The 17,143-nt window shown below is 42.1% G+C and overlaps 1 protein-coding gene and 1 long non-coding RNA gene across 5 annotated transcripts; both read right to left on the minus strand.

Moving 5' to 3' along the window:
- Window positions 1-1,056: 1,056 nt before the first annotated feature.
- LOC112431956 (phospholipase D1-like) lies at window positions 1,057-15,280 on the minus strand. 4 transcript variants are annotated; one of them, XM_076882852.1, is made up of 6 exons: window positions 15,079-15,270; window positions 12,693-12,798; window positions 3,854-3,970; window positions 2,785-3,033; window positions 2,268-2,361; window positions 1,057-1,931 (listed from the first exon to the last, which is right to left on the minus strand). In XM_076882852.1, the coding sequence occupies exons 2-5, from the start codon at window positions 12,708-12,710 to the stop codon at window positions 2,308-2,310; spliced, it is 438 nt and encodes a 145-aa protein (XP_076738967.1). In that variant the 5' UTR covers window positions 12,711-12,798; window positions 15,079-15,270; the 3' UTR covers window positions 1,057-1,931; window positions 2,268-2,307. The 4 variants fall into 4 exon arrangements, 1 of the variants encoding a protein (XP_076738967.1); XR_013098221.1 differs by lacking the exons at window positions 2,785-3,033; window positions 3,854-3,970 and having other exon boundaries at window positions 15,079-15,280; XR_013098222.1 differs by lacking the exons at window positions 2,785-3,033; window positions 3,854-3,970; window positions 15,079-15,270 and adding an exon at window positions 12,951-13,342.
- LOC143418298 (uncharacterized) lies at window positions 6,692-9,581 on the minus strand. The gene is made up of 2 exons (XR_013098223.1): window positions 7,980-9,581; window positions 6,692-7,654 (listed from the first exon to the last, which is right to left on the minus strand). It is a non-coding gene; the product is annotated as an uncharacterized LOC143418298 (long non-coding RNA).
- Window positions 15,281-17,143: the final 1,863 nt, after the last annotated feature.

A 17,143-nucleotide genomic window follows, 5' to 3' on the forward strand; every position in this document is an offset into this window, starting at 1 on the left:
GAATGGAATCAAACAAAAACTCCCAAACAGCTAAAACACTTTGCTTTATTCTCTTTTTTAACAAATACGTTGAAGTCCATCCACAACAACACAGCTGAGATCTCCTTTGTAATCAAGTGTTTCCATCCTTTGTACAGATCTGCATACAAAACAATCATTTACGTCCCACAGAAGTCTAGTTACACGTAACTCTACAAGAACTGGTGAATGACAGAAACATGAGACACATGATCACAGGTGATAACAAAAAGAGAAAGAATTCATGTGTTAGTGATGTTTTTCAGCCCTGATGGCTCATGTTGGAGAAACAAGCTGAGGTACGTGGAAAGTTCACACACACAAGTGGGCGTGAGCGCACACACAGAGAGAAACACAACTGAAGCATCTGTTTGCTGTTTCTGCTTTCATCATCTCTGCTGCTGTGTCAGGCTGGGGTCTCTCAGTGACGTGGTTGAGGTGAAGTATGACGAGTATCCCTGATTCAGTCCATGGAGACAAAGGGCAAAGAAAGCTGTTGTTAACAAACTCTATGGTGATGTGGCATTTAGCTCCGACTCTACGCTCTGCTGAATCCTTTGAACCTGCTGATCAGTAAAGCTCTACGTGCTGCAGCAGATTGACCTCATCTGTGTTCACAGGTGTGGACCTCAGCGCTGAGGTGCAGGAGACTTTCATTCAGTTCTCCCTGCAAACAGCATCCAGCCTGGAAATACTGTCATCTTTCCCAGAAACGGTGCTCTTATCTCAGAGAAGAAGTCTGATGTAAATAACTGCAATCAACATAACTGCAATCAATAATGCCAACACGATGACTGTTCATAGCTCCTGCTTTGAAATACTGAACTTAAACATTGACCTGATGAAAGATCACAATTCACAGTGGCCCACTGTCAGAATCATTCTGAATATAAACTCATCGAGTTAATCTGAACCTTTCTCAAATGTGCTGTGAATAAATGCTGCTGCAAGCCACTGTGGGAAAGCTGTGTTATTATCATGGAAACATCTGTGACACATTCACAGAGGACGAGGACACAAAGGGACGACACGCAGAGGCTGTGTTAAAGTCAAAAATCCAAATCTTTAGTCCTAAACAGGCAGTGGTTACAAACAGGAAGACGAGCAGTCCATTAAACAGTCTACAGGGTCAAACATACAGAGAATTCAAACAGCTATTAAAAACAAATAACTGGACACTGAAAAACTTCAGTGATGTGTGAGGCACCAAAGGGAAGCAGCTGAGTATATTCAATGAATTATCTTCAAATACAAAGACAGAAACTCCTACAGGCAGCATGCAAACTGAGCAGGATACACAAAGATCAGAGATTACAAAATAAATCAGACAAGGATTTCAAACTTACTGAGAGCAAGGCCTCTGTTACAAATCTGTCTAATAGAAAAACATGCTGTACAGATACAATACGCTCAGTGTTCATGGTCATTTAAAAACTGGCTCTACCTGAACCACTTCAATATTTTATGAAGTCACTGAGTCGACGATTTCTACACTTTGTTTCCTTCATTGCAGTCAGAGTGTGGCTGGTAAGGATGAAAACACACACAGAGCGTAAATTGTCTTTGTTAGTAAGAAACGTCAGCAAAGAAAAGACAAAACACACAAACACTCTCATGATATTCATGAATCATTAGAAAGCATCCAAACATTCTGCTCGTGGACTTTTACAGTCTTATTTGCACTCGCTCATCTTCATAATCATCCTGATCAATACATGACAGGGGAGGCTTTGAGGTAGGCGGGGCTCTCTGCTGATGTCAGCATGAAAGGCAGGACCAGCGTCTGCCACATGTTGGTGAAACATCACAGTACACTGGCGTGGTTTCCTTTCCAGATGTTGGACGTTTGACACTTCAACGTTGAGGCCAACAAGAAGACACAGTTTTGGGTCGGGTTGCTGCAGGGTTTCTAACTGAGCAAAAGCAGAAGCACACAGACCAACAGGGATCAGATGCTGAGTGTTAGAGGAACATCTGTGCTGATCACTGAATGCTGCTGTGGTCTCTTGTTGAAGTTGGCTGGTGGGACAGTCTAATAGTGATATCCTGCCCATCGGAGGAACACTTTTAAAAACACATGCAATACTTTGTTTGTATTACAGTCACAGTTTATGTTATTTTTGTCCTTTAAAAGTGTTGCTGTACTATAAAGTCCTATAATTTGAGGCTAAAACGGCTCAGAGTCTCTCTCTCAGAGGATCTCCTTTGAAAGTGGAGACGGCTTTATCCGCTGATCCACGTCACTTTACCTGGATGTTTTCTTTGAAGCTGGATGAAGACTCCTCTCCCTCACTCCTGCTGCAGCTGTGTGGTCCAGTTGGCCTCTGAGGTCACAGTCAACATCTGTAGCAGAAGAGGGCAAATAAAAGTCCAGGTCACCAAAACTGGGAGCTTTTCCAAAATAGAGCGTAACTGGACTTTTTCAGCCTTACAGGCAGATAGTCGTCTGAAGCTGCAGCTTTTTCTTTTTAGCTTTTTCCAATCTCTGCTCTCGGCTTTCTTTGAGAACATGTCTGCTTTCTTGGCATGGGTCTGTCTGCTGTTGGTGAAGAGACTAAATCCACATACTCGCTACTAAGATCTCCTCAAGTAGTCTCAACCAGATTACAGTTTAAGAGTAAATGTCTCCTGAGAGTTTCACCTTGGGGAGATGCTGTCTTGCTAACATGCAATCATGAGCATTAATCTATGAGGTGAAAAAGTAATTTTAAAAGCTCCAGCCACAAGTTTTATTTCATCTGTGTTTTGGTCAGAGTCCCATCAGACCTCCAGAATGGTGTCAGAGTGTTTTCTATCCACGTGATGAGCACAGGCCTCAGGTCCAGACCTCCACGGGCACCATAGCCTCTTTGGAGCTAATAGGTGCAAGAAGGTTTTGTTGGGATAGGAACTGAAGAGGAAACTGACGAGGAAGGCAAGGATCTTCTTCAGCTCCTCCGAGCCGGGACCTCTTTGTGTAGGCCAGCATTGGCCAGGTAGCCCTCCAGCATCGCTGGATGGCCGACAGTGGAAAACCTAGAGGAGTAGGAGAGAGGTCCCGGTGGCGCCTGTGTCCGGCAGCCTCGCCTCTGTCAGTGCGCCCCAGGGCAGCTGTGGCTACAATGTAGCTTGCTATCGCCAGTGTGTGAATGTGTGTGTGAATGGGTGAATGACTGAATGTAGTGTAAAGCGCTTTGGGGTCCTATGGACTAGAAAAGCGCTATACAAATGCAGGCCATTTAGGAGAGAAACAGCAGCTTGGAGCATGTCTTTATACTGTTTAGTCTTTAGAGCCACAGACTTTCTTTTAATGTCATTGTTCAGGATCTATGACTGATTATGTATTTATTGTATTCCTCCATTAGAGATAGGGTGAGAAGTTCGGGAGGGGCTCAGAGTAGAGCATCTGCTGCTCCACATCGAAAGGAGCCAGCTGAGGTGGTTCGGGCATCTGACAAGGATGCCCCCTGGGCGTCTCCTGGGTGAGGTGTTCCAGGCATGTCCCACCGGGAGGAGGCCCCGGGGCAGACCCAGGACACGCTGGAGAGATTATATCTCCAAGCTGGAGGAGGTGGCTGGGGAGAGGGAGGTCTGGGCCTCTTTGCTTAGGCTGCTGCCCCCGCGACCCGGCCTCGGATAAAGCGGATGAAGATGGATGGATGGATGGATGGATGGATGGATGGATGTATTCCTCCATGACTGTGTGACAGCAAGTGGAACAAACCAGCTTCACCTTTGTTGATATGCTTGTAATTTTAATATTGATTAAATGGCCCATGAAATAATAGAAAGCTCATATATGAAAATGTATTTTAAGAAATAAAATGTTAATCTGAGTACAAAGGAGTACACTCACCTTCGGGTAGATGGAGGTGTAGCGAGCGCTGGTGAACATCCAGGCCTCCTCGTAGAACTGATCACTGATTGGATCCAAAACATCGATGGAGGATCTGTGTAAGCGCTGAGGATCGTCCTGATGGACAGAACAGAAGGAGAGTGAGACAAGTGAAGATATACTAAACAACACTGTGACATAAACTGACCCACACACAGTTTGATTCACAGGTGATTGACACATTATTGGACCACGAGCAATCTTTTCTGGTTTGACGCCGTCTTTGTAGCCAGAAACCAGCTCTCTCCTCGGCTTCCTCCACTACACGCTTCCCCCACGCCAGTCTCCTCCGTCACTATAAAGGGGAGAGTCATGAGCTCCATCACCCTCACCTGTGCCGTCCAACGTCCCGCCACCAGCCTCCACTGCAGCAGGCCAGAGACCACACCCCTGCCACAATAAGTAAAAGTATATCCTTGCTGTACCCTTAATGCTAATTATGCTAAATTAACCGCTGCCTTTGCCCCTTTGGGATTATTCTTATGTCACTGGGATGTTGACCTTTGACCTTCACATTAGAGAGATGGGCAGACATAATTAGTGTATGAATTTTAAAGTCACAGGTAATAAAGAGAGTGTAGCAAATGTAGTCAGGTTTATTACTCTGTATCACACATGAGTGCCCGAGGGAGGCGGGGCTGACTGGGGAGACACAGGAAACAGAGAGACAGGGCTGACTCGACATGAAACGATGAAACGTGGGACACGGGAACAGAAACTAAACACAGGCTGAAATGAACACTGAGGGAGGGAGAACTAAGATTACTGAGAGCCTGATAAATAAGAAGAACAAAAACCAAGAAAAACAAGAGTCAAAGAAAAGCAAAAACACAAAGCATTGGGCCAGGACCCACTGCTGTGACATTTATATGTGATAAAAACATTAAAAACTGCTCAGATGTTGAAATCTTTCTACGTATACTTTAGGTTCAGCTCTCCAGCCTGGCATTTGGTTAAGCATGATTCAAACATTTGATTTTGTTTAACTGGTTTTAATTATAGTTACTTTTTGTGAACATTTGTTGCAGCATTTAAAAATACATCATTTATTTTCAAACTTTTATTTGATTTAGAGCATCATATTTGACCAACGTAAATGTTTTAATTTCATATAAAATAACTGAAACAGTGAACTAAATATCTGAAATCTTTCCTTCCTTAAAAGTTATAATCCTACTTAAGTTATAGTGCAAACGCTTAAGCAACAAATATACTTGATGCTAATTAATTAATATTTCCCTTTGATGTTGCAACTATGCGGTCACTTCTGTCTTTAAACAAAATAATATTTTCCAGTTACAGAAATCATAAAGTCCAAACTAAAGTGCTACTGTTGCTATATGCATTTTATATAAATCATGGATGATGGTCCTGACATGAAGGAAGAGAAAGTTACAGGTTGCATCCTTTGACTTTGTCTCCGTGCCTTTGGGCCATTTTCAGAAGGACAGATGTTTCTGTTCAATTCTTAAATCAATTTTTTCAAACACAAACACTATTTTAAAGCTTCTAGAGAGTAAAATATTCATGATAATTATAATAACAATAATAAAAACAAAAGCTCTCAGATCCATCAAACCAAGCAGCAGAAAGAACAATAACTGAAGAGAAAACTTTAACCTTGTAGACTTCATTATGTTCCAGCTGCTCTACAGACGCTGTGACCTCGAACTTAAGCAGGTCATAAAGTATGTGCAGCTCAATAACTTCATAATCAGACCCTGTGGTATTTAGGCAGCAGAACAACTAAGAATAACAACTACAAATAATGTTTTTAGGTTTCTGTTGTACTGCAAGGTTCTGTACAGGAGAACCAAACCAAGAGCAAATATTACGTCTCATTTACACCTGAGCACGAAGAGCCATCAACATTTAGCAAATTGAATCATCTTTGTTTAGATGCAAGAAGAATCATATAGAAATGAAAGAGTAGAAATAGAAATCCAGAGCAAAGATATCCTCTAATTCAGCGTAGCACATGAGCAGCTGCTGCGATTCACGTAAGCATTCGGCTCGTCGCTGCTGCAGATTTTTCTCTCGCTGTTCTGGCTCACAGCGCTGCAAACACAGAAATAAATATCCCCAAAGGTGTGAAAGGGAGCTAATTAGTAAGAGTATTGTTACTCTCCGCAGGAGTAGTCCAGCAGTAGAAATCAGTCCAATAACAAGGTGTGTAACATCTAGCAGGGTGACAGAAAAACCCAGGGTAACTTCTAAGGACCTCAACGTCTCTCTCACATTGTGTTTTTAAACATGCTTCCATTTGTCACTTCAGTCTTTACTCTGAAATACAGGAAGAGAAATCATGGCTGAAACAATTTCTCATGAAACCAGGGGTGTGGTCCAACAGTCAGTTTGGTGAGGAAGGTTCCTAACTGAGAGAAGTGACCCAGAAGTATCTGTGTAGCAGCCACAATGAATCCAGATCATGAGCTTTATTAACTGATCAAAGTCTCTTCTTACATCTTCTGTATCATTCAGTTTGCATTGGTAATGCCCATTATTGTAATGCTTTTTTAAGACGAGCAAAACTTTATTTCACTTTGGGTTAGCTGGGATAAGTGATGGATGGAGGGAATTTTACTTCAGCCACAGAAATCCTAAACAGGAAGGAGGAGCAGAGTTACAGTGGATCACTATCCAGCAGGGAAACAAGGTTTATTTCAATTTCTTGGCCATGAGTGAGATTTACTGAGTGGGCAAATTAGGGAGACGACACCATCAGATCCCGAGCCCTCCATGTGTTAATCAAGAGACGGCTGCTGTGCTACATCCATAAATAATGAATAAATTAGGAGCTAAAGCTGAAAGGACAGTTTATTTGTACCATCAGTGAAGATATTTTACATTTGAATTTTTTATTTAACATTTGCAAGATTCAATAACATAAAGAACCTGAACAAGAAAACATTTATGTGGATCAAAATACATTAAAACAAAAACTTTATAATAGGAAACAGAGTTTTCAACCAACTGATGAATAGAAAGCTAACCACTTGACATGAACACTACAGTAGGACAGTTTTGAAAGCTTAAAATGGAACTAGGGGAAGAGTTTGATTCACAGCTGCCTCATCAGATTTTTACAGGAGATTCTATCTGAACTCTGTGGAGCCTGATCTCAAGCTTTTTGAGTCTGACACAGAAACCAGAGGATCTTTCTGTGTCTTCAGATTCACTGTGATCCAGTGATGGGAGTGATTTCAGCCCTGAGTGATCGCGCTGATGTTTGCACAGAGCAGACAATGAGGTGAATGTTTGGGCACATTGGTAACAGTGAAACAGTTTATTAGTAACGTGGGATCGTTTGTGTGCAGAGTATGAACTGAGATTCCTGAAGCTCTTGTCACACTGGTCACAGCTGTAGTTTCCTTCCATGTGCGTACGTTCATGCCTGTTACGACCATGTGAATGTGAGAAGCTTCTCTCACAGTGTCTGCACTTGTGTGGTTTCTCTCCTGTGTGGACTCGTTTGTGTCTTTTAAGTTCACCTTCAGTGGTGAAGGATGACCCACACTGATCACAGAGGTGCTTTTTAACCCCACTGTGAATCAGTTCATGTGTTTTTAATCCACCTGATGTGGGGAAGCTTCTCCCACATTCTTTGCAGTATTTCAGTTTGTCTCCAGTGTGTCTACGTTGATGTACTTTTAGGGTATTTTGCTGACTGAAGATTTTTCCACAGAGGTCACAAAGAAAGTCTTTCCCACCACCACGGTGATGACAGGGTTGAGAACTGGATCCATCTGTGTCGCCCTGCTTCTAAACAAAGACACAAAGACAGTGTAAGTCAGTCCTTCAACATTTGTATCCTGAACGTCGCCTGAAATAAAGAGCATCTCTGCAGACGTCCAACTACATTTGACTGTTTCAGTTAACACACTCAGTTTACTGGGCTGCAATAACTACAATACTACCACCATAATACTACAGTAATACTAAAATCATAACTGAAAGGAAAATCTGAATAATCACTCAGAGCTGCTTTTCCATGCAGTAGAATTGCTAACATGCTAACACAGTTTAATGAGCAGAGTTGTTCCAAACAGTCAGGCTAAAATGACAAGATAACAATATAAATACATACCTCACAGTAGCTGCACTTGTAGAGTCTCTTTCTGGTGTGGATCTGTTGGTGTTGTCTCAGGTGACGTGGAGATTTAAAAGTCTTCTCACACAGGTCACATTGATAAGGTCTCTCCTCAGTGTGGGTAAACATGTGTCGTTGTAACTGTGCGTCTGTTGTAAAGTATTTGCCACACTGTTCACAGCAGTACACATCATGTCTGGTGTGAATGCGTAGGTGTTCATTTCGGTTCCCTCTTTGGCTGAAAGTTTTTCCACAGATGTCACAGCTGTATGCCTTAATTCCAGAGTGGGTAACTAGATGCTTCTGTAAGCTGCTACTGCGAGTAAAAGCTCTGCCACACTGATCACAGCTGTACGCTTTAACTCCACTGTGGATGAGTTGGTGATTTTTTAGGGAACGCTTCAAGGAAAAAGACTTTCCACACATGTTACAGCTGAACGGTCTCTCTCCAGTGTGGATGACCTGATGATGTTTTAGTTTAGCCTTCTCAGTAAAACCCTTCCCACACTCGTCACAGCTGTATGCCTTAATTCCAGAGTGGGTAACTAGATGACTCTGTAAGTGGCTACTTTGAGTAAATGCTCTGCCACACTGATCACAGCTGTACGCTTTAACTCCACTGTGGATGAGTTGGTGTCTTTTTAGGGAACGCTTCAAGGAAAAAGACTTCCCACACTCGTCACAGCTGTATGCCTTAATTCCAGAGTGGGTAACTAGATGACTCTGTAAGCTGCTACTGTGAGTAAAAGCTCTGCCACACTGATCACAGCTGTATGGCTTAATTCCAGAGTGGGTAACTAGATGCCTCTGTAAGTGGCTACTGCGAGTAAAAGCTCTGCCACACTGATCACAGCTGTACGCTTTAACTCCACTGTGGATGAGTTGGTGTGTTTTTAGGGAACGCATCCAGGAAAAAGACTTTCCACACTGTTCACAGCTGAACGGTCTCTCTCCAGTGTGGATGACCTGATGCTGTTTTAGTGAAGCCTTCAGAGTAAACTCCATCCCACACTCGTCACAGGTGTGTTTTTTCTCTCCCTTTCTTCTGTGAGGTTTGTCGGCCTCCTGAGAGCGCTGACTTCTGGCTCCATGTTGGTCCTGCAGTGACAGAGATACAAACAGAGGCAGTGAGTGAAATGCAGTCGTGGAACAAACTCAGCCTTCAAACTCCATTAACACTAGTTTTAAACCTGGAGGTGGAGCGTGGCACCAAACACCTTAAAGGTCTCTTATCCCCACCTGCTGGTAGTTCTAACACATTACATCCAACCTGCTGTTAAAGATAATTCATGACTGTTCAAACACTAAACACACACACACACACACACACACACACACACACACACATTATTTTATAATTTAGATTATTTTGTTGGTTCCTATTACATATTTCTATAATTTGTATAGATTTATACAGAATTATTCAGTGATAATAAATCCTATGTTTGTTTATTCTAAAGGAACCCCGTTAGCTTCCACAACAGATGTTGCTCGTCTTCCGTCAAATACTCACATAAAATATTACACAATAAAGTGGATTCAAGATATCCACATAATTGCACTCTTACATCCACAGTGAGGTTTCACAATTGTTCAAATATAAGCAATCAATAATAATAATAATAATATCAATAACATTGAGGCACATTACACAAATTTCAAAATCAAATCATGTCTTACAATATTTACAACAACTAAAAGCTCTGTAAATCGGCTTTTAAGTGTTCATTGAAGTTTTGAATAATTCTCTAATTTTTTAAGGCAACTTATTCCACTTAAAAGTTGCTCTAAATGTAACAGTTTTACAAAACGTTACTTTTAACTCGAGCATTTACTAAATTGCAGCTTGTTGAAAACTGTGTAATATGATGATGTATTTCATCTGGATACTGCAGCTGAGCAGAATAAATGTGGTGTGTTTAACAGAATTGCTTTCTTTAGAACTACAAGTAAGCCATAGAATATTTTAGCCTGTACAGGAAGCCAAGAAAGGTTATTATGCATTTTATCAATATTAGTATAGTATGAACATCTTCACACTAATCTGGACGCCTTATTCTGGACTAACTGAAGTCTGTTAAGATCTGTCTTATTAGCTGCTGACCAAATGATTGAACAATACTCCAGATGAGACATTACTAGTGCATTAATGACATCTTTCATAATGAAGAAGTGATACACAAAGAGCATTTCATAGCCATAGCTATGCCTTGTCGGCAGAGTTATGTGACATTAGTGATGTTTGTACTTTCAGCGTTAACTTGGTTTTAAAGCCTTTAAAATATACGCCGTTCAATAGTCGACCTTCATCTGACAGAGAATGTGATGATTTTGTGGATAATTAAAGTCAGTCATATATCCACAAACACAACAAGCTGAAAGTCAGTGATGCTGCTCGGTTTGCAGTCCTGAACATCACGGCACAAGCAGGATCCACTGCACTGTTAATGTTAGCTGTGTTATATTGCTGCCTCTGTTCGGTGGTGTCGAGCCAAACGCACTTTAACGTGTGTTTGAACGAGCTGACGGTTCACTCGTTAAGCTGAAAGAAAGATGCTTTAATCACAGCAGTCACACATGTGTCCACTGTACCATCTGGAACTCTTCTTGTTTACACTCGTAATAACACAAACACTAAATCCTGCTTCTCTGTGCTGTTGTGTAGCAGTGTGTACACCTGAGACTGTCACCTGTCTGTCTGTCCTGCACTCTCTCTCTGTTTCTTTCTCTCTGATTGTGGAATAAAAGTATGAACATGTGTTTATAAGTTACACTTGTGTTTGAATCCTGCAGCTTATCACACATTTGATTTCCATGTGTGACGACTGCAAGTGTCCAGAGTGAGGACAGACTGAGGGACCCACTGCTGCACATCATCTGTGAGGCTTTGCAGCCCTGATGATCCACCAGGACAAACTCAGCAGTGTGTGAGGAAGAGGAGGAGGAAGAGCCAGCAGCAGCTGACAGATGGAGAGAATAGACAGACTGTTCCCTGTTTGTGAAGGACTGCTAGGAAAGTTTAACATAACTGTCTGTGCTGAATCAGTCTTATTAGGTAATGTTCAAATAATGTGATCATCCCAGTGTTTCCAGTGTGGGAGAAAGTACTCAGAGTACTCAGGGCCTTCAAGTTACACACTATGAAAGGCAGCAACAAGTTTAATGTTCAGAAACCTAAAGTCTGTATCAGCAGCAGAATGGAGCTAAAATAAATGTTGGTTCCAGTTCTATGAAGCTTTGAGTATTTTGGATCAGTAGCTGCTGTGTTTGTTGCATCATATTGCTGTAACTGTTTATATGCTTTATATATTCTGAGCTAAGTTGATCTATAGTGTTACATCATATTCTATAAGGATGTTATGTGTTTGTAGACTTTCTGCCCAGTTTGACCCATTTAGCAGACGTCAGCCTGTTTAAGGCTCTGATATCTATTCTGTGTGACTTACAGCAGTTATGACATGGTCTGATTTTCTCACCCAATAAAGGAATATTTCATATATCAGTCTGCTCTTCATTCTATCAGACACAGTTATCACAGCTCCTACATTTGCTTTTACACATATATGTAAGCATTGAGCCAAATTTAGTAATGACAACATATTAAATGAACAATATTTGTCTCTTATGTATAACACATCTGTATACACACTGTCACAGATACTTGTCTGTGAGTGAAGTGATTAATATAATAACTATAATATTGGCCATATTATATTTACATTACCACAGTGAGATGACTTTAGTCTCATGAACAACATCAGCTAATTGTTATTTACAGCTAATCTTAAACGACTGTTCAGCACAGAAATGAAGCCCAACAATCATGTTTCACAGTCCTGTGGTCTCAGCCTCAGATACTCATCAAATCACACAGAGCTCATGTAGAAACAAATGAACTAAATATGTTCTCCTTCATTTCTGTCAAACAAAGCTGTATGAAACGTTTCCAGCTGTTAGTATCATGGTTGCTAGGCAACCTGGGCAGCGCGACGGAGGCTAGACGTCCCATTTCACGAGCCTACGAGCCTCGCACTTCGGCCTTAGCGGCCTTTGAGTACGCGGCCCTTGAGGACTTTAAAGCTGCAGAACCTGAATCGGGATACAGCCATGATGATCTCCAGCCTCGTGCTCGCCAACATTCTCACCTGAGTTAAGAAGACGATCACTGAAATGGTCTCAGCAGGTCCTTTGATGACAGCAATGAAATGCAGTGGTAAGGCTTTTTGGGGATTAAGTTCGTTTTCATGGCAAAGAAGGACGATGCAGTTCATCTGATCACTCCTCATAACATTCTGGAGTGCAGGCAAAATGCTATTATAAAAACTTAAGCAGCAACTTCTCCAGGTTCCAATATTTATGCAATTCTCAAAGCTTTTGGCCACGACTGTATAACCTCTTCTGAAGTTTAGTGGATATTATACATGGTTATGCTCAGGATGTGTCGGCCAGTTTCCACTGGAAACGCCTTTTGGTTAAACTGTCAGCGAGGAATTTGCATTTGCACTGTTACATTTTTATATAACTTTAATGCACATAAACAACAGCTGCTTGTTTCAGTGAAAATACATTGATGGCTTTTTAATAAAGTTGTGCAGCTGTAAAGTATTTTGTCTGCTGTCAATTCTATCGTCAGCTACATCGTTATGGCAAATGTTCAAATGTATATGGTGATAAATATCTTTGGTCATATGGTCCTGCTCTGTCTGTCACCTTCTGTGTTGAGCTCATTGTTTCCTCTGTAGTGGCTGAGCTGAGTCCAAGTAGCTGAAAATGTTCCTCTGCTGCTCCGTCAGACTCTCCTCCTCCTGCTGATCAGCTGGGACACAAAACAGATCTTTGTTAGGCTCCACACTGCACTGAAGAGTCAAAGTGGCTCATATGTTCATCTGACAAGTAAAAGAACACATTTTTGTTTCCCGAGGTGGGCAACTTGTTGGAAACAAACACAAAAGGTTTGAGCACTGATACCTGCCATTGCTGGCTTTGAAAGATGCAACGCCAGCAATGTGGATTGTCAAGACTCAAACCAATCATCAAGCAAAGACAACAGGGATCATTTGTTTCTGTTTATTTAGCATTCACAGCATTTGTAGTTGCCTTCTGTGCAGGGGAAGTCCACGCACACTGTGTGGTACCGCCATCCGCAGAAGGTGCATTCAACCTCTGTAAGAGAAACGAGGTTGTCTGAGACTGAAATGATATTCACTAAAGAAGTGGGGATTTGTAAAACTTCAAGTGTATGATAAGGTGAAAACAAATACACAACTGCATGTCATGTAGTTGAAGGTTTTTTTTCTTTTGGAAGACCGGAAAACACTGAAAGTTACAAATTAGTCCTTTATTTATCCAGGTAAAAAAAAATCTCATTGAAATTAAAAATCTCATTTCCAAGAGAGACCTGGCGTCATGGCAACACAAGTCACATACCACACAGGTATATAACATTTAAAACAAACACAATATCCCAACATGTGTAACAAATGTATTGTGCTTGAAACAAATTCAGAATAGGTGATAAAGCAGCTGCACATGTGTGTCACGAGTAAATCTGGCTGTATAACAAACAGAAACAAGTGATCCTGCTGTCTTTGCTCAACGGTTGGTTTGAGTCTTGACAATCCACATTGCTGCCATCTTTCAATATGTTTGAATGCACCAGTGTAAGTGCAGCCACTCAGACTCAATGTGTTCATAGAAACAGGTGCAGATGTGTCACGAGTTCATCCAGCAGTAGCTATGGCACTTGGCCACAGGGGGCAGCAGTGGACTGACCTGCATTTGAGACTGCTCCAGCTGCTGTGACAGTCAGTAGATCTGCTACAAATTGCAGATCATATGCAAGTTTTGAAATGACATTATAAATATTCCTAACTTAGCCACGGCAGCCATGTTGATGTATTACCTATATTGGCTGAAAATGTTCATTTGCAGAGAAAAGACACAGGCAGACTGTGCTTACAGGATGTTACATGTTATTATGTGATGTTACTGAAATCATCATGAATAACAGGAGTGGTGATTCCTGTAACTTTGTGTATATAATTTGGCATTTCTTACTGATGCAGGCCAAAAATAAATACATAAACTGAGCACCTGATGGCTTTGAACTTTTGTTGTCCATCTTCCATTGGTTTGAATTTTGCGCTCCAGTACAAACACAAATCCCCCAACCCGAGGATCAGCACAATTAACCTAACAGACCTACACCTTAGTTCACAGATTCACTTTGTCTAAGGTTGATTTCTGGGATTTCACACAACCCAGGATTCAGATCGTGAATCCATGATGGGCTTGGATTTACATCATTATAAATGAAATGTGCTCTACTTGGAAGCAGCCGGCCCCGCCCCTTTTGACGGGTTGTGTGAGACTTTAAATCATCAAACTGTAAATTATAATTTAAATTGTTATTGATCCTTTACCCCGAGTCCTAAAGTGTAGATTTATTTTCTTACTCTTCTTATATTTATTGTTTGTTTACTTGCACCGCTGTAACTGCAGCCTCGTCGTCTCGTCTCTCTATATGCTGGACTGTCTGTAGCGGAGATGACAATAAAGTTTACTTTGACTTCAGCAGCGCGCAGGCGCACCGAGGGCTCTCGCGCTCACTTTATAGAATGTAGAAAAAACATGGGTGCAGATTATAAGTCTGTATCATAATATCTGTTTGTTGTTTTTATTTTGTTTTGCGAGTTGGTTATTAGATGCCGCTCCAGCCAGCCAGAGACTCCCCGCCGCCCCGCCCTCTCCTCCCTGTGCCGCCAGCAGCAGGCGCACCTCGCAAACGGAGGGCGCCCTTACTCCCAGCAAATGGCTGATAGAAAACCGATCGGTGCCTACGAATTTCCCAATATGCGCTGGCATGACGTCGGGGAAGCATGGGTACGACCGATTATTTTATTTTTTTCTTGCCCGTGATGCCCCCCCCCCCCCCCCACCACGATGCATTCTATTGGTTTGCACACTTACACACACCCAGCTGTGGTTTCCTGTTTTGCTGGACTCTGGAGAGCCCCGCCTTTAACGCTCTTCTCTCACAGAGAGCAACAGAAAACTTGGAAAAACTCCAGATTGACTGAACTCAGTTCAAAGTTACCTTGACACCTTTAGATGTGAGACGTAGTGATGGTCCGCTTGAAGCTGACGCTCCGGTGCGTGTGTCAGAAAGATCAACGCGCTGCTTCAGAAGCACCGTGTCGAGGCTTGATTCGTTTGGCCAGAGTCACGTGATCAGTGACGTCTGAAGCTTCCTTTAGAACGTACCTTTTTTTAAATCGAACTTTATTGAAACACAATGAGTATACAACATACAAACAGATGAAGTTTACAAAAGAACAGAACATGAACATACAGAACCAGGAGTAAAAAAATGATGATATGAGGAGGCGAAAAAAATCTACATATAAATATTGTTCTGAGAGGCTTTTTGTTGGTTGAGTCTGAAATTGATTGTATGTACAATTCATATCCTTATAAAACGGCAGAAATATGGTGTTTTATTAATAAACTTACATTTATGGATATAAAATAGCTAAAAGTATTAACAAATTTTTTATAAAAAACATTTATCATTCTTCCTGGGGAACTTAAAGAAACAGAATAAAACATTTTCCATCGTAAAGAAAACTCCCTTAAAATATAGACAATAACAAAACTGCTAAATTCTTCCAGAATCTCTGTGTAGAGGAACCAAAAGAGATGTGCCACAGTTTCTGGATGATCCCCACAGAAAGTTCAATTAGTATCTATGTCTCTTTTAAATGTTACCATATAGTGACTGGCTGGGTCACATTTATGAAGAATTTTATATGAGATTTCCTTCACCTTGTTCACAACTAGATATTTATGGGATCATCCAGACTGTCTTCCAGGTGATATCTGGAACATGTCGGTTCCAGTAAGATATTCTATATATGGGAGAGAGACGATATCTTCTTGGAATAAACTACGTATTCTCTTATTGCTGTTACCAAGTTCCTGTGAAAAGCAGATTTTTCCCACTGCTGACTCAGCTGGATCAGGGAGAGTGACTGAGGCAGATATTGAGCTGTCAGTGTTTTTATATAACATTAAAGTCCCTGAGGGTATGGCACCAAGCACCATTGAGAATTCCCTACCACCACTTCCCCTGCCAGTGGCGGACTCCCTCAGGTGTCGGTGCGTTGGTGGTTCTTTGTGTCCGGGGGTGGGCGTCCAGGTACACACCGGCTCACTCCTTGGCGGCCGGTTATCGGGGCCTGGAGCCTGGGGCTCGCTCGGGCCACTTCGGAGGTGGGGTGCCCCCGGCGTCTCGGCCTGGGGCTCGGTCACTCAGGCACAGCTGGCTGCCGGCGGAGCTCACGGGCGCGTCACTGCAACCCCCCCTGGCTTCTGCTCCGCGGCTGCTGAGTGAGCCCTCATCTGGGACCCTCCTCAGCTCTTTCTGGGACAGTGGCGCGGCTGCCCCTCTGTTGGTCTTCCTTGGTCTCTTGTGTTCTGGGGGCCTCTGGATGTCTGGAGTTTTGATCTCCTCCATACCTGCTTCATGCCCTGGAGGACGGGGCTGTGGCCCCCCCACACCCTCTAGCAGATCGTTACATGGAGAAACCTTTGGAATACAAGCATGCTGATCCACACAGGTATGCACACAGGTGTACACACGGGTGATCACAGACGCGGACTACAGCTTTCTTGGCTGCTGCCTCAAAGCACACTGTGCGCTGTCTATCTTGCGTGCTGCACAATATCGTTTATTATTTAGTATCTACTGATATCTACTGCTAGCTAGTTTATTGTGATGGTGCTGTTTTTTATTATGTTGCTCTTTGTTGTTTGCTTTCTCTTCTGTTTTTTTTCTCCATACAGGTGACCCAGGTGTTTGTTTTTTCTCTCTTCCCCCCCTTCTCACCGTCTCTTCTCCCCTTTGGTTTTCTTTCTCTCCCTCTCTTTCTTTCATTCTTTCTCCCTGTCCTATCCCCCAGTCATGTCTGTCCCGTTTGTAGCAACTGAAAATAAAATAAATTCATAATTATAATAAAGGTCAATCAAATGGACCAATATGGCAAGGCCATGATGATCCACTTGGTAAAATAAATCCGCTTGGCATCTTTCTTGGCCTTAAGACAACAATTCTGATGCTATAGATCCAAACGGGACACAAAAAAAAAAAAAAATCAAGCACA

The sequence above is a fragment of the Maylandia zebra genome, linkage group LG4 (genome assembly GCF_041146795.1).
Source record: "Maylandia zebra isolate NMK-2024a linkage group LG4, Mzebra_GT3a, whole genome shotgun sequence".
Taxonomy (NCBI): domain Eukaryota; kingdom Metazoa; phylum Chordata; class Actinopteri; order Cichliformes; family Cichlidae; genus Maylandia; species Maylandia zebra.